Source organism: Labeo rohita, chromosome 6, assembly GCF_022985175.1.
Source record: "Labeo rohita strain BAU-BD-2019 chromosome 6, IGBB_LRoh.1.0, whole genome shotgun sequence".
NCBI lineage: Eukaryota > Metazoa > Chordata > Actinopteri > Cypriniformes > Cyprinidae > Labeo > Labeo rohita.
Genome location: NC_066874.1, coordinates 11,911,677 through 11,931,113, shown reverse-complemented (window position 1 = coordinate 11,931,113; position 19,437 = coordinate 11,911,677). Strand labels below are relative to the sequence as shown.

The 19,437-nt window shown below is 37.1% G+C and overlaps 1 protein-coding gene across 7 annotated transcripts in view; it reads left to right on the top strand.

Annotated features, from left to right (window-relative positions):
* Positions 1-19,437, top strand: part of setd5 (SET domain containing 5) — a 195,018-nt gene that overhangs the window by 6,120 nt on the left and 169,461 nt on the right. For 5 of the 7 annotated variants that reach the window (XM_051112220.1, XM_051112224.1, XM_051112221.1 and 2 more), the window contains exons 2-16: positions 6,978-7,207; positions 11,179-11,281; positions 11,897-12,180; positions 12,727-12,785; positions 13,726-13,913; positions 14,142-14,180; positions 14,291-14,536; positions 15,526-15,674; positions 15,832-15,949; positions 16,109-16,218; positions 16,321-16,567; positions 16,684-16,764; positions 17,377-17,589; positions 17,686-18,027; positions 19,155-19,400. In XM_051112220.1, the coding sequence (XP_050968177.1) occupies positions 7,137-7,207; positions 11,179-11,281; positions 11,897-12,180; positions 12,727-12,785; positions 13,726-13,913; positions 14,142-14,180; positions 14,291-14,536; positions 15,526-15,674; positions 15,832-15,949; positions 16,109-16,218; positions 16,321-16,567; positions 16,684-16,764; positions 17,377-17,589; positions 17,686-18,027; positions 19,155-19,400 (2,496 nt within the window). In that variant the 5' untranslated portion in view covers positions 6,978-7,136. The remainder of the gene's footprint in view (positions 1-6,977; positions 7,208-11,178; positions 11,282-11,896; positions 12,181-12,726; positions 12,786-13,725; positions 13,914-14,141; positions 14,181-14,290; positions 14,537-15,525; positions 15,675-15,831; positions 15,950-16,108; positions 16,219-16,320; positions 16,568-16,683; positions 16,765-17,376; positions 17,590-17,685; positions 18,028-19,154; positions 19,401-19,437) is intronic. The other 2 variants (XM_051112226.1, XM_051112223.1) reach the window with 1 other exon arrangement.

The following is a 19,437-nucleotide window of genomic DNA, read 5'->3' as shown; positions in this document are numbered from 1 at the left end:
ATGTGCTAGTTAGCAAGTTAGCAGCTGAAGTAAACAGGCTCTTCAATCCACAGAGAGAAGAGAGGGGCGGTGCGAGCAGAGCTCATTTGCATTTAAGGGTGTACTCACACTAGGCAATTTGAACCATGCCCGAGTGCGTTTGACCACCAAAGCGCGGTTCGTTTGACTAGTGTGAGTGCTCCGAACCGTGCCCGGACGCGGTTCGTTTAGCCGTCCCTGGCCCGCTTGGAAGAGGTGTGCCAGAGCACAGTTCAGTTGGACTCGGGCGCGGTTCGCATGTAGTGTGAGTGGGGGGGGGGGGGGGGGGGGGGGGGAGGGGGAGTGGGGAGGGGGGGGGGGGGGGGGGAGTGGGGAGGGGGAGGGGGAGTGGGGGTGGGGAGGGGGTGGGGGGGGGGGACAATCGTACTCGGGCCCGGTTCACGGCAACCATGCCTAGTGTGAGTACACCCTAAAGCAGCCTCGACCAGAATGAGATGATTTTTGAAGAGCTGATTTTGGCAAGGTAAAAAGGGTGTTGTTTTACACTACTATTGAGAATTTTTAAACAAAGTATATTATGGACTTTTCATTAAGACCCTAAAGAATCATATCAGCTTGTGGAAAATGGGCATCAGATGACCCCTTTAATGTTTAAACATCTTGTAATTGTTTTCATTTTGCAAAAAGGTTCAGAAATGAAAATGAAAACGTGTTCATTGTTAGCTGTTATTTTTGTTGCATATGAAAAAAATCAGATGGCAACGCTTAAAGTGTTACAAAACAGGCTAAAGCCTTCTACACCAGGGGTGTCAAACTCCGGTCCTGGAGGGCCACAGCCCTGCAGAGTTTAGATGCAACCCTAATTAAACACACCTGATCCAGCTAATCAAATCCTTCAGGCTTAATTGAAAACTGCATAGTATGTGTGTTGGAGCAAGGTTGGAACAAAACTCTGCAGGGCTGCAGCCCTGAGTTTGACACCCCTGTTCTACACCCTGCACGATTTTTGGCTGTCCCAGATGAAAGATTGGCATCGTGAAACAATCGTGGCTATTTCTGTGATCGTGTTTCCTAGTCCTATGTCGTACAGTAAGAAAGGTTCAAAGACGGCAATTGTCAAGGTCTTGCGACCAACAATAGCGTACAATTATTTTCTGACAGTGACAGAAATTCAGCCTGATCATCACACGGTGTGTGTGCTGCCACGACCCATGTTTACTGACCAGCCAATAAAAATGCAGCATGAAATCAATGTGACATGGCGCTAAAGCTTCGAACTGCTTACCTCAAGCTCTCATTCCTTCCTATTTGGCTGCTTCCACTTTTTTTTTTTAGTACACATAAAAACTACAACTGCCAAAGTGTGATTCATTATGCTTTTTTTGTTTACCACTAGCGCATGCTGATGACATTTTATTCTTCTATAGTAACATGCGTTGTAGCCTACGAGTCAATAGGTGTCATCATCGTACAGGTTACATGCATGTCGTACTCAATTTTATTAGATCCATATCGCACCGTGTGATCAGCAATAATCATAGGATTGCTTAAATCGTGCAGTTTGTAGAAGGCTTAAGACCTGGTTTCACAGACAGGACTTAGAACATTGGTCTCAAACTCAATTCCTGGAGGCCCACAGCTCTGCACAGTTTAGCTCCAACCCTAATCAAATACACCTGATCCAGCTAATCAACGTTTCAGGATTACTAGAAACTTCCAAGCAGGTGTGAGTTGGAGATGGGTAGAGCTAAACTCTGCAGAGCTGCGGCCCTCTAGGAATTGAGACCTCTGGCTTAGACTAAACCAGGTTTAGGCCATTTTTCAATTAGGACATTTAAGCAGTTTTTATAAACATGCCTTAGAAAAAACGTGACTGGTGTGAATCTTGAGACAAAACAAACTGATATATTTTTTGGATCAGCCAGTGCAAGTTTCTTTCAGTTGAAACAGCTCAGACTTACATTTTAGTCTGGGACTAGGCTTAAGCCTTGTCTGTGAAACCAGGGGTAAAAGTACTTGTTTGAACTGTGCTCTCTTAGCCCAAAAGACGACGCCGAAGTTTGAATTTGATGCAAAATTCTTTGTTAGAAAAGTCAGATGTCTCTGGGATTTTAAACAATTTGAAAGCCATTTGAAACCACTCACTGACATTATTAGCAGCATTGACATGTAAAGTGGTATAAACCTTGTGCAACGAGAAGGCTTTACAGTTCACAAATCATCAAGATTTACTGTGGATCATATATAGCAACACTGGCTGTCACCATGCCATTTTGGTAACCTGGTCATATGACTATGGGTAGGACACTGTCATATTCAAGGAACCATTTTGAGATTATTTGAGCTTTGTGACATGATGCGTTATCTTGCTGGAAGTAGCCATCACAAGATGGCTTGGTCATAAAGGGATGGACGTGGTCAGCAACAATACTCGGGTAGGCTGTGCAGTTTAAAAGATGCTCAATTGGTAAGGCACCCAAAATGTACCATAAATATATCTCTTACACCACTACACCACCGCCACCAACCTAAACAGTTGACACAAGGCAGGATGTATCTGTGCTTTCATGGTGTTTATGCTAAATTCTGACCCCACCATCTGAATGTCTCAGCAGAAATCGAGACTTATAGAACCAGTTAACCTTTTACCAATCTTTTGTTGTCCAATTTTGGTGTGTCCGTGCAATTTGTAGCGACAGTTTCCCGTTCTAAACTGACAAAGGTGCTCTCCTGCATATCTTGGTTGTAACGAGTGCTTGTTTGAGGTTCTGTTGCCTTTTTGTAAGTTTAAACCAGTCTGGCCATTCTCCTCCTGGCATCAACAAGTCATTTTCACCCACAAAACTACCACTCACTGGTTTATTCTATTTTTGGACCTTTCTCTGTAAACTCTAGAGATTGCGTGAAAATACCAGCTGATCAGCAGTTTTTGAAATACTCAGACCAGCCAATCTGGCACCAGCAGCAATGCTACGTTCAAAGTCACATTACCTTTCATCCCAATTCTGGTTCTCGGTTTGAACTTCAGAAGATGTGTTTGTCTGATCAGATATTTGTGATAATGATCAGTTGTTCAGGTGCACCTAGCCAGTGGTTTTTCTTTTGTTGTTTGGTTAATATTAACAACATAAGGTGACAGCAGCGTAATATACCATTTGCTGTCTGCGATCTAATTGCGGTATTGATGCTGCTCTGATTTTTATTGCAGCTGTTTACTTGCTGCTTAAGGTGTAACTGATTGTGTTTACATAAATATTTGCCAAAATGACATTTTGGCATTTTTGTGTGTAATTGATCATTTAGGCACGCACCCTATGTTAATCCCAAAATATGTGTTTCTTTTCAACATTCTACTCTGTCTCGTAGCACAGTTAAAGAAAGCCATGTGTAAGACAGATTGCAAGTACCAAATTGAGTTTTCTTTCATGGCTTATTGTGCTTGTTTTAATAACTAGCATATCCCACAACTTAGCAGTACATTTTATGGTGATCATATCCGCTTAATACAAACCAGTATGAGAAGATATCTGATCTGTTGTTTTTTCTACTTAAGAAATATGACTGCTGTTAAAGATTCAATTACAAATTCAAATGAAAGTAAAACTTCATATGAATAAAGATCTCATCAAAATTAAAAAAGTACAAAAAGAGAAGATTTGGGAAGATAAATTAAAGATTCCAAAATGTAGTCCAGCTAAGTTAATGAGATATTGTTAATATTTACAATTAAAAGAAAAAAAAAAAGTTTTTGTTACATTCTCAATAATGTTACGCATCTTTCAATCTAAATTAATTACAACCCATTGAAGCTATAATACTAGTCAGTGTGAATGGCATGTTCAATTTTACAGAAAGCAAGGCTGTAAGGGATAGTCTTTATAATGGCATGCATTGTTTAAAGGTCCTAGATCACATGTCATCTTCAAAACTCTTAAAACTGTTTTATGGAGATTTTCTCTACTGAAAATGTTTTGGAAGGATGTTTCATCAGCTGAAAAACTGTACTTTTATCCCTCACAACCTCATTTTCATCCCTGTCAAAGATTAAATATGACACTACCTGGCTAAAGTCTGACTCAAGACAAACAGAGAACCACTACTTTGCATCATATAAGGTTTGAAAGGCTTTATTCAACTTCTGGACCGGCTGTTCACATGACAGTCACTGTCCAAATTCATGTACTGAATTCAATAAACTAAATGCATCTTGACTACAATTATGCAGGTGTGTGGTATGAAAGTTATAGCACTATAGCAGCACAGCACATACTTTGTAACAGACAAGACCAAATGTTACAGTTGTATACTACTTTTTAAAATACTCTTGGATTTAATGCAGCTTTACTGAAAGGTATATTGTAATATAGTGTTGTTAGAAACTGAGACATTTTTCTCTTTGTATAAACCACTACACAGGACAATTTTTGACCCAGGAAGAAAATGGCATGGATATCAACATTCAACACCACAAATCATGTGAAATACCAGACACAACCATTCACATCTGTTTAATGTATGTTTGAATAAATCCATCATGACAGCTAGTTTTGACATCCACTGTTTAAATGTTTATTTTTCAACAGAAGACTGAAGTAGAAACAAATTATTGTAATATATTTTTATCATATTCTTTTATTGTATACTATTCTTCATTATAAAAACTGCAATTTAACAATTTGTTTACAAAGTACTTTAATGTACCAATTGATAGGGTTTTTTACAGCATTATTTGAGAGATTTTTATTTTTTTTCTTGGAAAAAAACATGACAATCAGGGACAACACATCACTATGTCCAACTGAATCAAATTCTAAATTGAATCAAATCAAAAGTTTCTTAATCAGTCATAATCAAATCGTGAAATTTGTCACAGTACAGTTTTTTTTTTTTTATTAGAGCCAGCTGACTGTTTAGTACTTGAGTTATTAGAGATAGTGTATTGCTACTATTTGACAGTCACTTTAAAAGTTGCATTAAAATAAACAAAAAGATGAATAAGTAAGTACAACTGATATGGCAGTCTGATATAAAATCATGCATTTTCCTCTCATAAAACTTCGTTGAAAAAAAAAAAAAAAGCTCTAACTGACGTGTTTAATGATGTCTGCTGAGAAACTTTAATCGATTTTTGAAGGCAGTCCAGATGTATTCTTCGCTGCCTATGATGTCCCATTATCCTGTGTGTTTGGTTCTATGATAGTTAAACTGAAAATTAAAAATGGCATCTGAAAGTTGCAGTTGGTGGTCAGTTTGTGGGAGAACAATAGTACTGTACTAATCAAATGTATGCTTAGTTACCTCAGAAGCACTTTAGCATAAGGTTGCAACACAAAAAAAGTGAAAACAGCATAGAGTTCCTTCTGAATGCACTCTGTTTGGTTATTGTTGAATGTATGATGCTAAGGATCAAATATTAAATTGTAATCCATAAATTTGTCTATATGATCAGCAGGTCTGTTACCCAGCTTTCAAATGACATGTGAAACATTCCTTCACCAGGGTTTTTTTTTTTGATGGCCATTAGATAACAGAATCAAGGAAATGCTGCTATGTAATTTTAATCATAAAGAATTTATATATGGATTAAAAAAAGAAAGTTAACACTATAACCACCAACAGTAATCTAGTATACATATGGACGCTGGGAACCACGTTTTCTCAAAGGCCAGGTAGCACTTATACAGTACACAGTGATTATGGCAGTGACTATATGGAAATTGAATGTAGGCCTAAAATCTAGGTTCATGGACAGACAAGTCTCAACATTCATAAGAAGAACACGTACAGAATGGACACATTTATGTAGATTGATATAATGCACACTTTAAAAGAGCCAATAACATGATTAGTAGAAGTTTGCACAGTCTGTTGGCTTAAAATCTCAAAAACCTGTTTAAATGACAGTTAAATGACACACTTGACAATTCTTCAAATGTAGAGGAGAGTGAGAGAGTTTTGTTTGTTTGTTTTTGTTCATGGAATGAAAGTCAGTGGGGTCCAATATTGTTTGGTTCCAGATGTTCTTTAAAATATCTTATATTGTGTTTTACATAAGAAAAAAATCCATATGGTTAGGAACAATATAAAAGTCTGTATAAATGATGATATTTTATTTATTTTTTATTTTCTTTACAATTCAAATAATCAAAATATAACGTCATATAATATAAGCCTGACGCATGATGCTATTTATTTTTTTTCTCTTTTACTCACTTTCACCTTTTGCATTGATCTTATACAGACTTGTATTCAATACATTCTTGAAGTTGACAAGAAAAGAAAGTTCATGCAATGGTAACAACCCATTTTCAGAATATTTTTTTGGCTTTGTTTACTGTGCATACTGGTCTTGTTAGAGTTCCTCCCCCATGAAGAGCCTGTAGGATAATCATGCAAGATAAGATTGTTTTGTTTATGTAGAAGTCAGTGAAAGAGATGCCTAATTATGCTGAAAACTACCTAATGTGTTTTACATAATGTGTAATTCTTGTTGCTTAAACTGACTTCCTTTGTGGTAAAGTTTGGCTCAACACCAGCATTTTGCCTTCAGTACAATACCAAATTTTCATAAATGTTAAAATGATACTTTAGGCAATGAATAAACTTCATTCTATGCATGATGAGAAGCCTGCTGCATAAAGCCTTGGTATTTATTGCATGCTTTTCAACATATTTCAACAAGCATTTCAACATAACACTTTTGCCTTGACTTTGGTGCAGCAAAAGTAAAAAACAAATCTCAACATTTTAGTTTTGTCTGTGCATTAAGTAATTTCATATTCACATCTACTGCACTGTTTTTAGTAAATTGAGAGTAATGAGTTATCTTTTGTGTTATCTGCTGTTTCTGTAACTCAGCCGACCGACTTTAACCTACAGATACACTTACTATATCAAAAATGTGTGGAATAAAAGAAAACAAAGAAATGTACTTGCATTTACACGTCATGTACTTATTCCTCTCTCCCTCTCTTTTTTTTTGTGGTCTCTGGTTTCAGGTCTCCTGATGTGCGTAACGTGGTATAGCAGCGCCCCATCTGAGGAGTGCTTCACTGCTGCCATTAGGAGCCCTTGATTCTCCTCTTCCCTCCCCTCTCCCTCCCCTCACCCCCTCCCCGCCCCCCCAACCCCTTCCCTGCGTTGCTGCGCTTGACGTCATGAGCATAGTAATCACACTGGGAGTCACCACACCTGAGACACCTTACACCGATATGGCCGCTGGATCAGAGTAAGTTTCTGTTATGAGCCCTTTTTCCATCAACACTGTGCAGGTTTCTGGTTGGTGACTATTCTCAACCCAAATCATGGGTTTTCACAGCAGAAAATTGGTTTCAGTATAGTTTGGACTATAGGCACATAACACACTGCAACAAAACCGATTATATCAAGTCTGTGGAAATGCAGAGTCAGTTTGAAACGGGCTTTAATCCACCCCGCTGAGCACTGGCCAAGAATGGGGTCTGGCACCAGAACACACGCCACTTTGGTGGAAAAGGGGTAAAGAGGGTTGTTTATTTAGTGCATTTCGTTTCTCCATGTTGAAGAGTATATTACGTTTAGAGAGATGTGAAATTTAAAGTGGAGGCAAAATGCAAAAATTCTGTGAAGGCAAATGCATTAGTGTAGACTGAGAAAAACAGACTGAATTTTGTCTTGCATGTTAACCTGTATAGCTGGGCATAAATGATTCATTTAAAAAATATACTCTAAATAATAGTCACTCACGCTGAATGGCCAATCACAAGCCAATCAATCAGTCAATGCTACAGATTCAAAGGTGAATTTGATTTAACTTGAGATTTTTATTCTCTTTGTATTTGTATCTGGTCTTTTCTGGTAAATCGTTGCAGAAGCTTTTCATATTCGCCACACCTTGATTTTTATTTTCTTGATTTTTTTTTTTATAAATCCGCTGAATCAGATCTTTGAAGCTTTAGCTGATGTTTCCCCACGCTGTATTTATTTTGGATCACACATTTTTACATTTTTTTTAAATAATTTCGCAACACTTTTTTTTTTTTTTTTTTAAACTGTCATAAAAAAATTATAAATTGATAAAAGATGATAATCATGTCTTCTTAGTCTTTCAACACAGCCAACCACATAAAACCAATCAATTTGAACATGGTTTTCATTATTATTATTATTTTTTTTTTTTTTTATTCCTGCTGACTGCCAAAGGCAGTGCTAAGCGCTAGTGGATCATTGTGGCACCAGCCAGATAGAATATGGCAACAATATCATGTTGACAGGCCAAAGATTATGAAATCATACTACTTTTTTTTTAAAGTTGTTTATCATATCTGGTATTTGCTAGAGTTGGATGGAGTGTGTTGGAGCTTATTGCAATTAGTCGTTTACTTTCAGGATATTATTATTATTATTATTATTATTATTATTATTATTATTATGTCATGGTAAAATTTATTTTTTTGCTGGAATTTTTAATGCCAATTGTAAAAAAGTTTACACCCACCGGCTCTTAATGCATCATGTTTCCTTCTGAAGCATCACTGAGCGTTTGAACCTTCTGTAATAGTTGCATATGAGTCCTGCAGTTGTCCTCAGTGTGAAAAGATGGATCTCAGAATCATACAGTCGTTGTTGGAAAGGGTTTGAATACACAAATGTTGAAAAACCAAATACATTTTTGAAAAAAATAAATAAAAAAAAATAAAATAAAAAATAAACAAACACAGCTGTGGATCATTCAGGCAACCAGTATTTTTAAATGGGTTTATTTTTATAAATTCAACTATTATTTTCTCTTGTGGACTGTATGTAATAAATGTCTTTTATGTGAAATATCTTATTTAGGTCAGTACTAAATAAATAACACAGCTCCCCCTTGTGTTGTCACCTTAACGTGGTGGGGGAGTTTGCATGCCTTTATGACCCTGAGTAGCTATGTCGGCAGGGACTTAGTCCCTGATAAGTATAACCATGCTGAAAAGGTCTCAGGTGAGGGGCCAGACAAAGGACCACACCCGGTCCTCCTGTTCGGGGGTTGGGTGTGAGGCCGACTACCTCACACTGTAAAAAAAAAAATCAAAGTTACAGAAACCATTGCGGCCTTATGTCTTGGGACGAAGAGGATTAAGTAAGTAAGTAAGTAAATAAATATCATGTATTTTGTGTGATCCCTCTTATTTTGGTAAAATAATTTAACATTTAGCAGATTCTGCAAAGTGTATGTAAACGTTTGACCTCAACTGTAGCTCTCTTTACATAGTTTCGAAGCGGAAATTAATGTTTCTACATTGCAATTAAGAGTAATCTGTTATCAGTGATGACTGTTTCAAAGTAATGTCCATTTGGCAGAAATGTGCAATTCTCAAATTATACAAATCACATCACATGTTCGTTTAAGGAGAAACAATGAACACATTAAAGCGATCATTACATGATGTAATTGTAATTATTAAAATATCAGGTAAATTTGGCAGTTTTTATGCTGATTCAGAGTTGGCGTCATCTGAAGTCCTCAAGGGGTTAGCGTCATCTCTTCACAAATTTTGGGGTCATATTTGTAAAAGGGGTGGATCCAAACTGGAGTTCGCAAAATCTCTAGTTACCTCAGGATTGGCAAATGCAAATAGAGAGTAATTACAGTAGCTGATCTTCATAACATTTCAGGCTAAAGATAATCTTGTGCATTTGATCTGAATATAACTATAGTGCAATGTTGATTAAATTATTAGACTAAGTAAAAATCCACGTTTCAAGACAAGTAAATGGGCTACAGTCACTAATAAAAACAAAGAACCAAAGAAGCAACAGTACATGAATACAAAAGAACAAAGGTACAAATTAACTTTTAGTTTTCAGGGTATGTCTGTATATCAGAATTAAGAATACAGAAATTAAATTGAAGTTAAACACTGCGTAGTCTTTACTGTATGAATTAAACTTATGTTTGCATGCTTAGTCTAGTGTGGCTGGCAAAACTCTAGCTTTCCCAGAGCAGGGTGTAATTTGTGCACTGATGGTGTCAGACAATCAGGTTGCAGATTCTTTTCCCAGGAATCTATTTCAACCAGGAGAATGGAGGCTTCATTCAGATGTAGTACAGAGGTTCACTGAGGCAGATGTGGATCTTCGTGTCTAAAGTGACCATTCAGTGTTGTTTGTGGTCTGGGATGACAAAGGCGTCTAGCCAGCTGAGGCAAGATTTACTGTCTGTTGAATGACTAAACTTCCTACTCTTTTAACTCATATTCCACTTTTAAATTACAGTTTCTTTCTGCACAAGCACAGAGTACTTTGTGGCACCTTGATGGCCTGCTGATCCGTAGTTACTGCTATTCCACATTTTTCATTACCGCTTTACTGAGTAATATGTGGCAGCTTCACCACAGAAATTTAAATTTAGAAATTTAAATGGTTGGCTGTGTTTGTTTGTTTTTTTTGTCCTTGGGTCCAACCTTCTAGTACTATGGTTCCCAACCCTCTTCCTAGAGCCCCCACCAGTTGACCTACAGTAGGTCAATTTTAAGAGCCTCTATTGTAGTCGATTGTGAACCTGCTGTTGTGTACACCGTTACAAGCACTAGGACTACCTCCACAGGATTGCGCTATGCTTCATGTTGGAATATGTTCTCCAGCTACCACCAGTCTCAGGACAGATCAGATGTTGGTTTGTTACACTGATGTGTTTGAAGGTCCTCCCATCTCAAAGCAGAGGCTGTTTATTAGATTGAGATATAGAGGCCCAGTGGCTCATACCTGGTGGAATCACCACTTATTCTGCTAGAGCTTTCTCTTCATCTTGGGTTACCTCTGCAAGGAGTTTCCTTAGTGGACTGTGCATAATTTTAGTGTTTCTATTTCAGCATGTGAGTTTTGCAGATCACTATGTTTGACCTTAATTACTTTTCTGGTAAGAGGCATTCCTTGTGACTGTCTTGTTATTAGTCATCCACTAGTGCTTAGCACTGTTTCTGGTGGGCAGGAGAAATGAAACTACAGTAGTAGCATTCCAGATAATCATCATAGTTTTGAACATAGACTCTAAATTCACTCCTGAATCCCTGTTTTTGTTGATATATTCTCTCAGCTCTCATCTTATCTGACTGGCACTGTGATGATCTGCTAGTGTTTAGCACTGCCTCTGGTGGTCATTTGGATTTACAGAACCATATTTACATATGTAACTAGCATTTTATTTGCAGTCTTCTCAAAGATCTTTCTTTCTCTCAGTCCTGAGTCAGTTGAAGCGAGCCCAGCAGTAAATGAGAAAAATTACTCAAGTCGCAGCTGTGGGAACACACAGAGTCATGGATATGGGGGACTTCCCTATGCTGTAAGTTGTTTTTATTCTGCTTTAATTTTAAAAGATTTATGATTAAGTGATTTTTATCATTTTAGTCAATGTGTAACTTAATAGCACCTAATTAACGCATGGTGCATTAAACAATTTGTGCGTGATGATACATTTGTAATTGCAGTTCCACTAGCCTTGGTGCATAGTACAAAATTGAAGTGAATTTACTATGAATTGAGTTTATTTTACACCCAAAGCAACAAAGTCAAAAACCTGACTTGAACAGAACTGCAAATTAACCTGGACATCTGTTACATTTGCATTTAATCATTTAGCAGATGTTGTTATTATCCAAGACAACTTTCTAATGAGGAGCATCAGAAGCATTTTATCTTATGCAGTACTGTTCCTCATTTTTTTTAAATGTTTACTTAAATGAAGTTTATTTAGTTTTATGGTTGTAAGTTAAGATACTTTAGCCAAAACATTCTTAGCTACATGTAATATTGTTTACTTTTGAATGCCACATTTTTTAGTTTTTCATTCCCGCCTCTTCTTTCTTCCTGCCCCTTTTCCCTGCTCCCCACCTTTCATTCTCTTACCCCTCTCTCTTTCCTTTTCCCTTTTGTTGTGCCTGAACACCGTTGTTTGAAGATGCAACAGTCTTCCGTTGTGTGTTGTCAGGATCATAACTATGGAGCTCCACCCCCTCCCACCCCTCCTGCCTCCCCACTCTCCCAGACCGTTTTCTCCCATTCGGAACGCAATGGCACACTGGGACGATCGCGACCCTGTTTTCCCACCAATGAACCAGACAACTCTGCTGACAGTGAGAGCTCATCGGAGGAGGAGGAGGTGGTGGAAGGCGCAATTCCACCTTCTTGGTGTCAATGCCGTCTAATGCAAGATGGCTTCCTCATTAAGTGTGAGAGCTGCAGGTGGGTGATTTGTATCTGAAATATCTGATTTCAGATTGCACTGTGCAGTTTTTCATCAAAACTCTCTGAGAACACTTCGCATACCCGAAGAAAAGTAAAATACACGCTGGTGATTTATATGGTTTAACCTCTCTGAAAAAAATACTGATTTGATGCCAAATACAGTCCATCGCCCAAATATAACCGATGCTTACAGGAAATGTCAACATGCCCCCCACCCCGAGCTTATATCTTATTGACTAGTGAAGCTTTTATTTTTCACCTTACAAACAAATAAATGGCCAATTACAGATGTCTTTATAAGAGATCAAATTTTACATTTTTGTAGAGGTCCATAATTTTATTTTTAACATCTTGTTGCAGCAAAGGTTCTTGTCCAGCTTTAAATGCCTAGGATTTAAATCAGCTCTCTGTATATGTAAATTGGCTAAATGATCATAGCAGTCGTTCACTTTATAAGAACCAATAGCTTCACTCCGAGTTATGCAAATTAGTTATTGCTATAAAGGAAAGAGAATGTGTACTGAGGGAGTGTTCTTGTTGCAGGGGTCTGGAGAAGAAGAAAGGGCTGGATGGGCAGCGCAGAAAAACAGAGAATGTTTCAGGTAAAATTCTTTTAGATATTCAGCATGATCTTACTCTAAATCACTTTACTTAATGGTTTTAGTAATCATTGGCAATAAAACTATAAAGTCAAGTTGCCTTTATTTATATAATGGTCTTTACACTAAAGAGCTTCACAGTAATAAACAGGAAAATAAGACAATCAGTGATGTAGACTTTACCTAATATGAGAGAAATCCAAACTCTGCTGTAAGGCAGTACTAACAAGACAATAGTGTTGTTAATCAGCTCAGGTCATTTCAGTGTTTTAGTTCAGTTCAATAACTGTGTAATGTTCATCAGTTATAAAACAATGTTGACTTAGTTCGTTTACATGTTTATATAGGTAAACTTTGACAAACTCTTGACAAACTTTTGTGTTGGCTTAACAAAGTCTCAAAGTTTAAAACAGTTTTAACGGATAGATACAGAAAGGTGACGTGTGGAAGTTAAACTAATTGTGAAAATTGAACATAATTGAGGTGCTGTTTGGGATTCCTAAGATTGAAGCATTGACTGAACCCTTTGGAGAACCACTAAGCCAAAATTATTTGGATATAAAGACTTTTCAACCATACATAACCCAAATAACATCTGTCTGTTACTATTTAACACTGATAGTAACAATAAAACCAAATGCATCACAGCTAAACAGTTATATTTAACATATAAATCGATATAATCAACAAGGCGTCAGTGACTTTTAAGAAAACAGTTACATATTTCTTTTACGTATTTTTTTTTTTTTAAATTTCTCTTCATTCGTTTTTGATTTTTTTTTTTTTTTTTTTTTTTTTTTTTTTTTTTTTTTAATATTTCTAAATTTATCACAGTGAGGGAGAAATTATGCTTTTGTCTCAACCTCACCAGTGTCAGTGCTCTGTCATGTGCTGATGGTTAATCTTGCTGGGTGTTGAGCTTGATTTATATCTGCATTTACAGTGGGTGAGAGCAGCGCTACAGAGAGCGGAGATGAGGACATGTCAGCCTCTGCTGTGTCGTACACGGCCACTCAACATACACCCACTAGCATCACTCTCACTGTCAAAAGAGTCAAACACAACAAAGTCAAGAAGAGAAAGAAGAGCACAGAAAAAACACGCACTACTCCTAAAGCCAAGAAGGTTAAGGTATAACAACACATACACACATAATCCTGTTCAAATCATAAACACAACAAATGTGAAAAGTCTGAATTGTAACTGAATTGTCACTTCTGTCAGAGCTTTCGCATGATGCGTAGTGCAGGTGTTCATGAAGTTTGAATCATGTCTTGATGGGCATGTGAAGTCTTACTTTTTCTCAATTTGTCCATCCTCTCTGTATTATATGATATAAAAAACTAATTCTCATTACAGGCTTATAGAGAGGGTTCCAGAAAATCCATGAGAATGAAGGTATGGACACACATATTCAGTGCTGGAAATAGGCTTTAGTACTATTCTTTACCAAAGACTGAAATCAACCAGCTGAATCTTTATTTAAATACACACTCTGATTGTTGCAGAACTCTGCGTCTGAGGCTAGTGTTCTGGATGAGAATACAACAGAAGGGTGGGAGACACGAATTCGGCAGTGGACAGACCAGTATGAGGAAGCTCTGACTAACCAATACAGTGCTGACGTACAGAACCTCCTCAAACACTACTGTGCCAATGGCAACTCGTCCCCCACCCCATCTACTGTCGCCATGGACACCATTAACAGAACAGAACTAGCTTGCAACAACACAGTGTTGGGCTCCCAAATGCAGGTTCGCAATTCACGGGTCCTCAAAGGTCTTAAGGTTTTAAATCTGCTTATAGACTGTATCATGATAGGTAGTATTTATGAAACAGAATGGAATGTTTAATTATTGTTCGCCAGGGTCTTTAATGTGGAAATGGACAGACGAGAGTTGTGATCTACTTGCTTTAAGTATTCTGTAATTGCTACATTTCACTTCCATTCTGTATTTTTCCATTCTGGTTCCTATCATACTACCCACTCACTAAGAAATGCCACTCAGTGTTCACTCCTTAGAAAAATTTGTAATCATTTTGAGTGCCGTGTTGCTTTTATACAGAAATAACAAGATCATACTGAGTAAGACATATTAAATTTTGGCTTTTTTTGGGTGCACCAGTGAAAATTATTCCAAACAAAGACAAAGCATGAGCAACACAGCATTAGTGGTGTTTTTTTCCTGAATGGATCAGTAATCAGTCAGTAATCGCTTTTAAAACAGGTTGTCACCACCTAATGGTGTAACAATGTAACCTGCAAAAAGGGTCACATGACCACCACTGTCACAGACTGACAGCTTATCTGGAACACAAATAATCAAAAGTTCCAGTGCTGTTAGATTGTTGGAATGTCACTCCAAGAACCGGAACTAATCGTTGTAGATAAGATGTCATATTTTTATCATTAAGTATTAATCTTCCATAAACTCACATAGTCAATAGTGTAAAAAAATGTCACTGGAAAACATGGCTAACAAGATTTGAGGCAGCAAATGTGTGTCCTAGCCTGTTATTTTTTGTGATAATCAAGGAAAATAATCTGTGATATATAATTTGCCTTGAAATTGTTTGTATGTATATGCAGTATTGATTTAAAAAATTGCTTAAAACACTGTATAATGTATAATTTTCTTTTAGTGAATAGTTAAACTGTTGTTTACAAATGTAGTGCACATTTTTCATTTAAAAATTATTTTTATTTACTGCAATTACTAACAAAGACTTAATCTGTGTGTAGTTACAGCTGGGTCGTGTAACACGTGTGCAGAAACATAGGAAGATTCTCAGAGCAGCACGGAATTTGGACCCTGAAACGCTCATCATTGAGTATAGAGGCAAAGTCATGCTTAGACAGCAGTTTGAAGTCAACGGACATTTTTTCAAAAAGTATGTATGTATGTGTGATTGTCTTTGTGTGTATATTGTTGAACATCTAGTTGATCTTATTTTAATAATTAGATTTGAATTGGGGTGAATTTTGTGAAATGTATGTTGTTTGTAAATTGAGAGTCTTTCCTAATTCCTTCTGTTGTCTCCATTCCAGGCCATACCCGTTTGTCTTGTTCTACTCCAAGTTCAACGAAGTGGAGATGTGTGTGGATGCCCGAACATTTGGCAATGATGCACGGTTTATCAGAAGATCGTGCACACCCAATGCTGAGGTGAGACTAATTTGTTGACTGCTAACTGTTGACATAATAGGGTTGCTTCACTTATATGTAGATTGTACAGAAACAGTGCATCTATACATAGCTTCTTTGCTCACTAACAGCCTGACTAATTTTAATTCATATTGTATTATTACTATTATATTTACACAGGTGCGGCACATGATAGCAGAGGGGATGATTCACCTGTGTATCTACGCTGTTGCTCAAATCTCAAAAGATTCTGAAGTCACAATCGGCTTTGACTACGAGTTTAGCTGCTGGTCAGTCACTCAAATTAATTTCTTGACAATTCTAAATAAACTGTGATATGGTGTTGTGGCTATTGACACATTTTCTCTAATTTTCCCTAATTTTCCCCACAGTAATTATAAAGTGGATTGTGCATGTCATAAGGGCAATCAGGACTGTCCTGTGCAGAGACACAATCTCCGCCCCCTTCAACTGCTATCCCCTCAGTCTTCAAACTTTGCCCTGCCTGGTGCAGAAACACGGAGGAGACGAGCCCGACGCAGACAGTTGGAAGGGGACAGGCTTGTAACCGGTGTATCTGATGAGAGCAACCACCTGCTGGAAGATGCAAATGAGACACAGGGAGTTAGCGATACAGAGGTGTGTGGTCATGGAAAAACAATCATAAATGCTTACTTGCTTTTTGCAGATGCTTTGTGACGTAATGATGATGATTATCTCATGATGGTGAAGCTAATATTGGTTTTGTGCTACAGGATGCTCTTATGGACGGAGTGAAGATGGAGAATGGAGAGGAGGAGTTAGATGAGAATGGAGCACTAATACCAAACAGACGTGTAAGCTTTCATCAGAAGAGAGCAGTGATGAATCAATTTGTTAAAAATACACAGGAATTGTTACATTTCATAGGATTACATTTTAAAACATTTATTAAATTGGTAATGTTTTATGCCTTCATTTGATTACTGCTGGTTTAGCTAAATTATTTAAAATTTTTCTGGATTAATAAAGTCAACAGAATTTTTGAAAAAAAAAAAAAAAAAATCATAGGGCCCTATTATTGTAAAAATGTTAATGAATTTGTTGTTAAAGTTTTATACATTCAACTGATTAGATGTGCTTTTTGATTATTAAAATTTAATTAAACTATTAAAATGCAATACAGAAAAATTTAAATAAAAAAACAATTTAAAACATGAAATCTAATTTTATAGGGCCCTAAAAATGCTATATGCCTTTTTTATTTTTGTTATTAAAATGTAAAATTTTTGTTAAATTTAGTATTAGTTTGTGATTTAAATTAATTAGTAACATTTCATTTAAATTAAATTTATTAAAACAGAATCAAGGAAAAATAAAAACAATGAAATTTGGGGAAAAAAACTATATGGATTTCATAGGGCCCTGTACTAACCATATTAACACCTTATTCCTTTTGGTCCCCTCAGTCTCGTGATGAACGCAAGGCAGAGGCCATAATGCACATGTTTGAGAACCTTGAGAGGAAAAAGAAGCGTGGTCAGGGTTCAGCGCAGGCTACACCAGAAGAAACCAAACTGGAAGCAGGGGAGGCAGAAGTGCCCTCACTTACAGCAAACTGTGTGCCAAATACAGGAGCAGGTGGCGGAGTCTGTACAAGGCGCACCTCCTTTGCTGCTGTGGTAGTTGATTTTCATTTTTTTTCTCCTTTTTCTTAACTTTAGCCATAGCTTATAATTGCTGTGTGTTTTTACACACTTTCACTGTTTCTTCATTAGGAAACAACAGATATTGACTCTGAAAAGCCCCCTGCTACACCCAGTCCTGCCCCTAAAGCACAGCCTGCCCGCACTTCCAAACCACGTCCTAAAAGCCGCATCTCCAGGTACCGCTCCAGTTCAGCCCAGCGTGCTCGGAGACAGCGGCAGGCTCTTTCTCAGCAAGCAGCAGAGGGAGTTTTGGTGGGCGGTGAAGAAGGCACTGCAGGGGCAGGCCTCAGGGAGCAGGGCCAGGGAGAGGGAGCTCCAAACTGTGGGAATCTCCAGGATGGAGAACAATGTGGAGCCACCTCTTCAGGGATGGGTAATAAGACAAATGTCAGATACCCAAAAACCAAAAAGGTGAGCTAATCTTACTCTGTAAATTTTAATTTCCTAAATAATAATTTTCTTGTTTTTCTTGTCATAAGTCATGAGGAAAACTGCAGTGTTGTGCCAGGCCCATTGTTTTGGGATTTAGGCAGGGAAACACTTTAGCACTATTAAAAAGCAAAATCTTTTTTACCTGGCAAAGTATTTAACCCAGTATAATTTGAAGATGAGCCAGAGTACTTTTGTAATATTGATGGTTAAAGTCGACATAAATGGGAAGTTGTGATTGGCTTTTCTTCTCTATTGAGACGTATATGTGACCCTGGACCACAAAACCAGTCTTAAATAGCACAGGCTATTTGTAGCAATAGCCAAAAATACATTGTATGGGTCAAAATTATTGTTTTGTTTTTTTTTCTTTCTTTTTTATGCCAAAAATCATTAGGATATTAAATCAAGATCATGTTCCATGAAGGTATTTTGTAAATTTCTTACTGTAAATATATTACAACTTAATTATTGATTAGTAATATGCATTGCTAAAAACTTCATTTGGACAACTTTAAAGGCGATTTCCTAAATATTTTTATTTATTTATTTTTTTTTTGCACCCTCAGATTCCAGATTTTCAAATAGTTGTATCTCAGCCAAATGTTGCCCTACCCTAACAAACCATACATCAGTGGAAAGCTTATTCATTTAGCTTCCAGTCACCAGTGTATACGTAATCAGAGAAGATTTAAAAAAAAAAATAATAATAATGATGTGAGTGGTTTTTAAAAAAATGCAATATTTAAAAAAACAAACAAAAAAAAAAAAGGCTTGTCAATTTTGATTTTGTGGAGACTTTAGAATTGGCATAAATGGGAAGTTGTTTTTTCTTCCCTATTGTGACACATATCTCAATGAAGCAAAAATGTAGAAAAAATAAAATCCCAATGAAGAAAAATGTAGCTTGGGACTTTATCCATCGGTAATTGATGGGATGGTCGATTGTCATTTGTTAACTGCTGCGATCAAATGTAAGTTACAGGATGCTTAAGGGGAAGGATTGAAGTAAAAAATTATGTGCATTTTTTTTTAATAATTTATAATTAACACTCAGATATTACACGTAATATTTTAATATTGTAATAATGTAATATTTATCTTTACAGTACCTGGTGACAGAGTGGTTAAATGACAAAGTTCCAGAGCGGGTGGAAGAGTCTGTGGAACGCCCTTTACGCATCACCACTGACCCTACAGTTCTGGCCACCACCCTCAACATGCTGCCAGGACTATCTCATTCACCTCTCATCTGTACTACCCCCAAACACTATGTCCGTTTTGGTTCACCCTTTAACCCTGAAAGGCGCCGGCGACCCTTTATGATTGACCCTTCGTATGGCTCTTGCAAGAAGGTTAGAATGAGCTAACGAACAAATGAATTAACCTAAA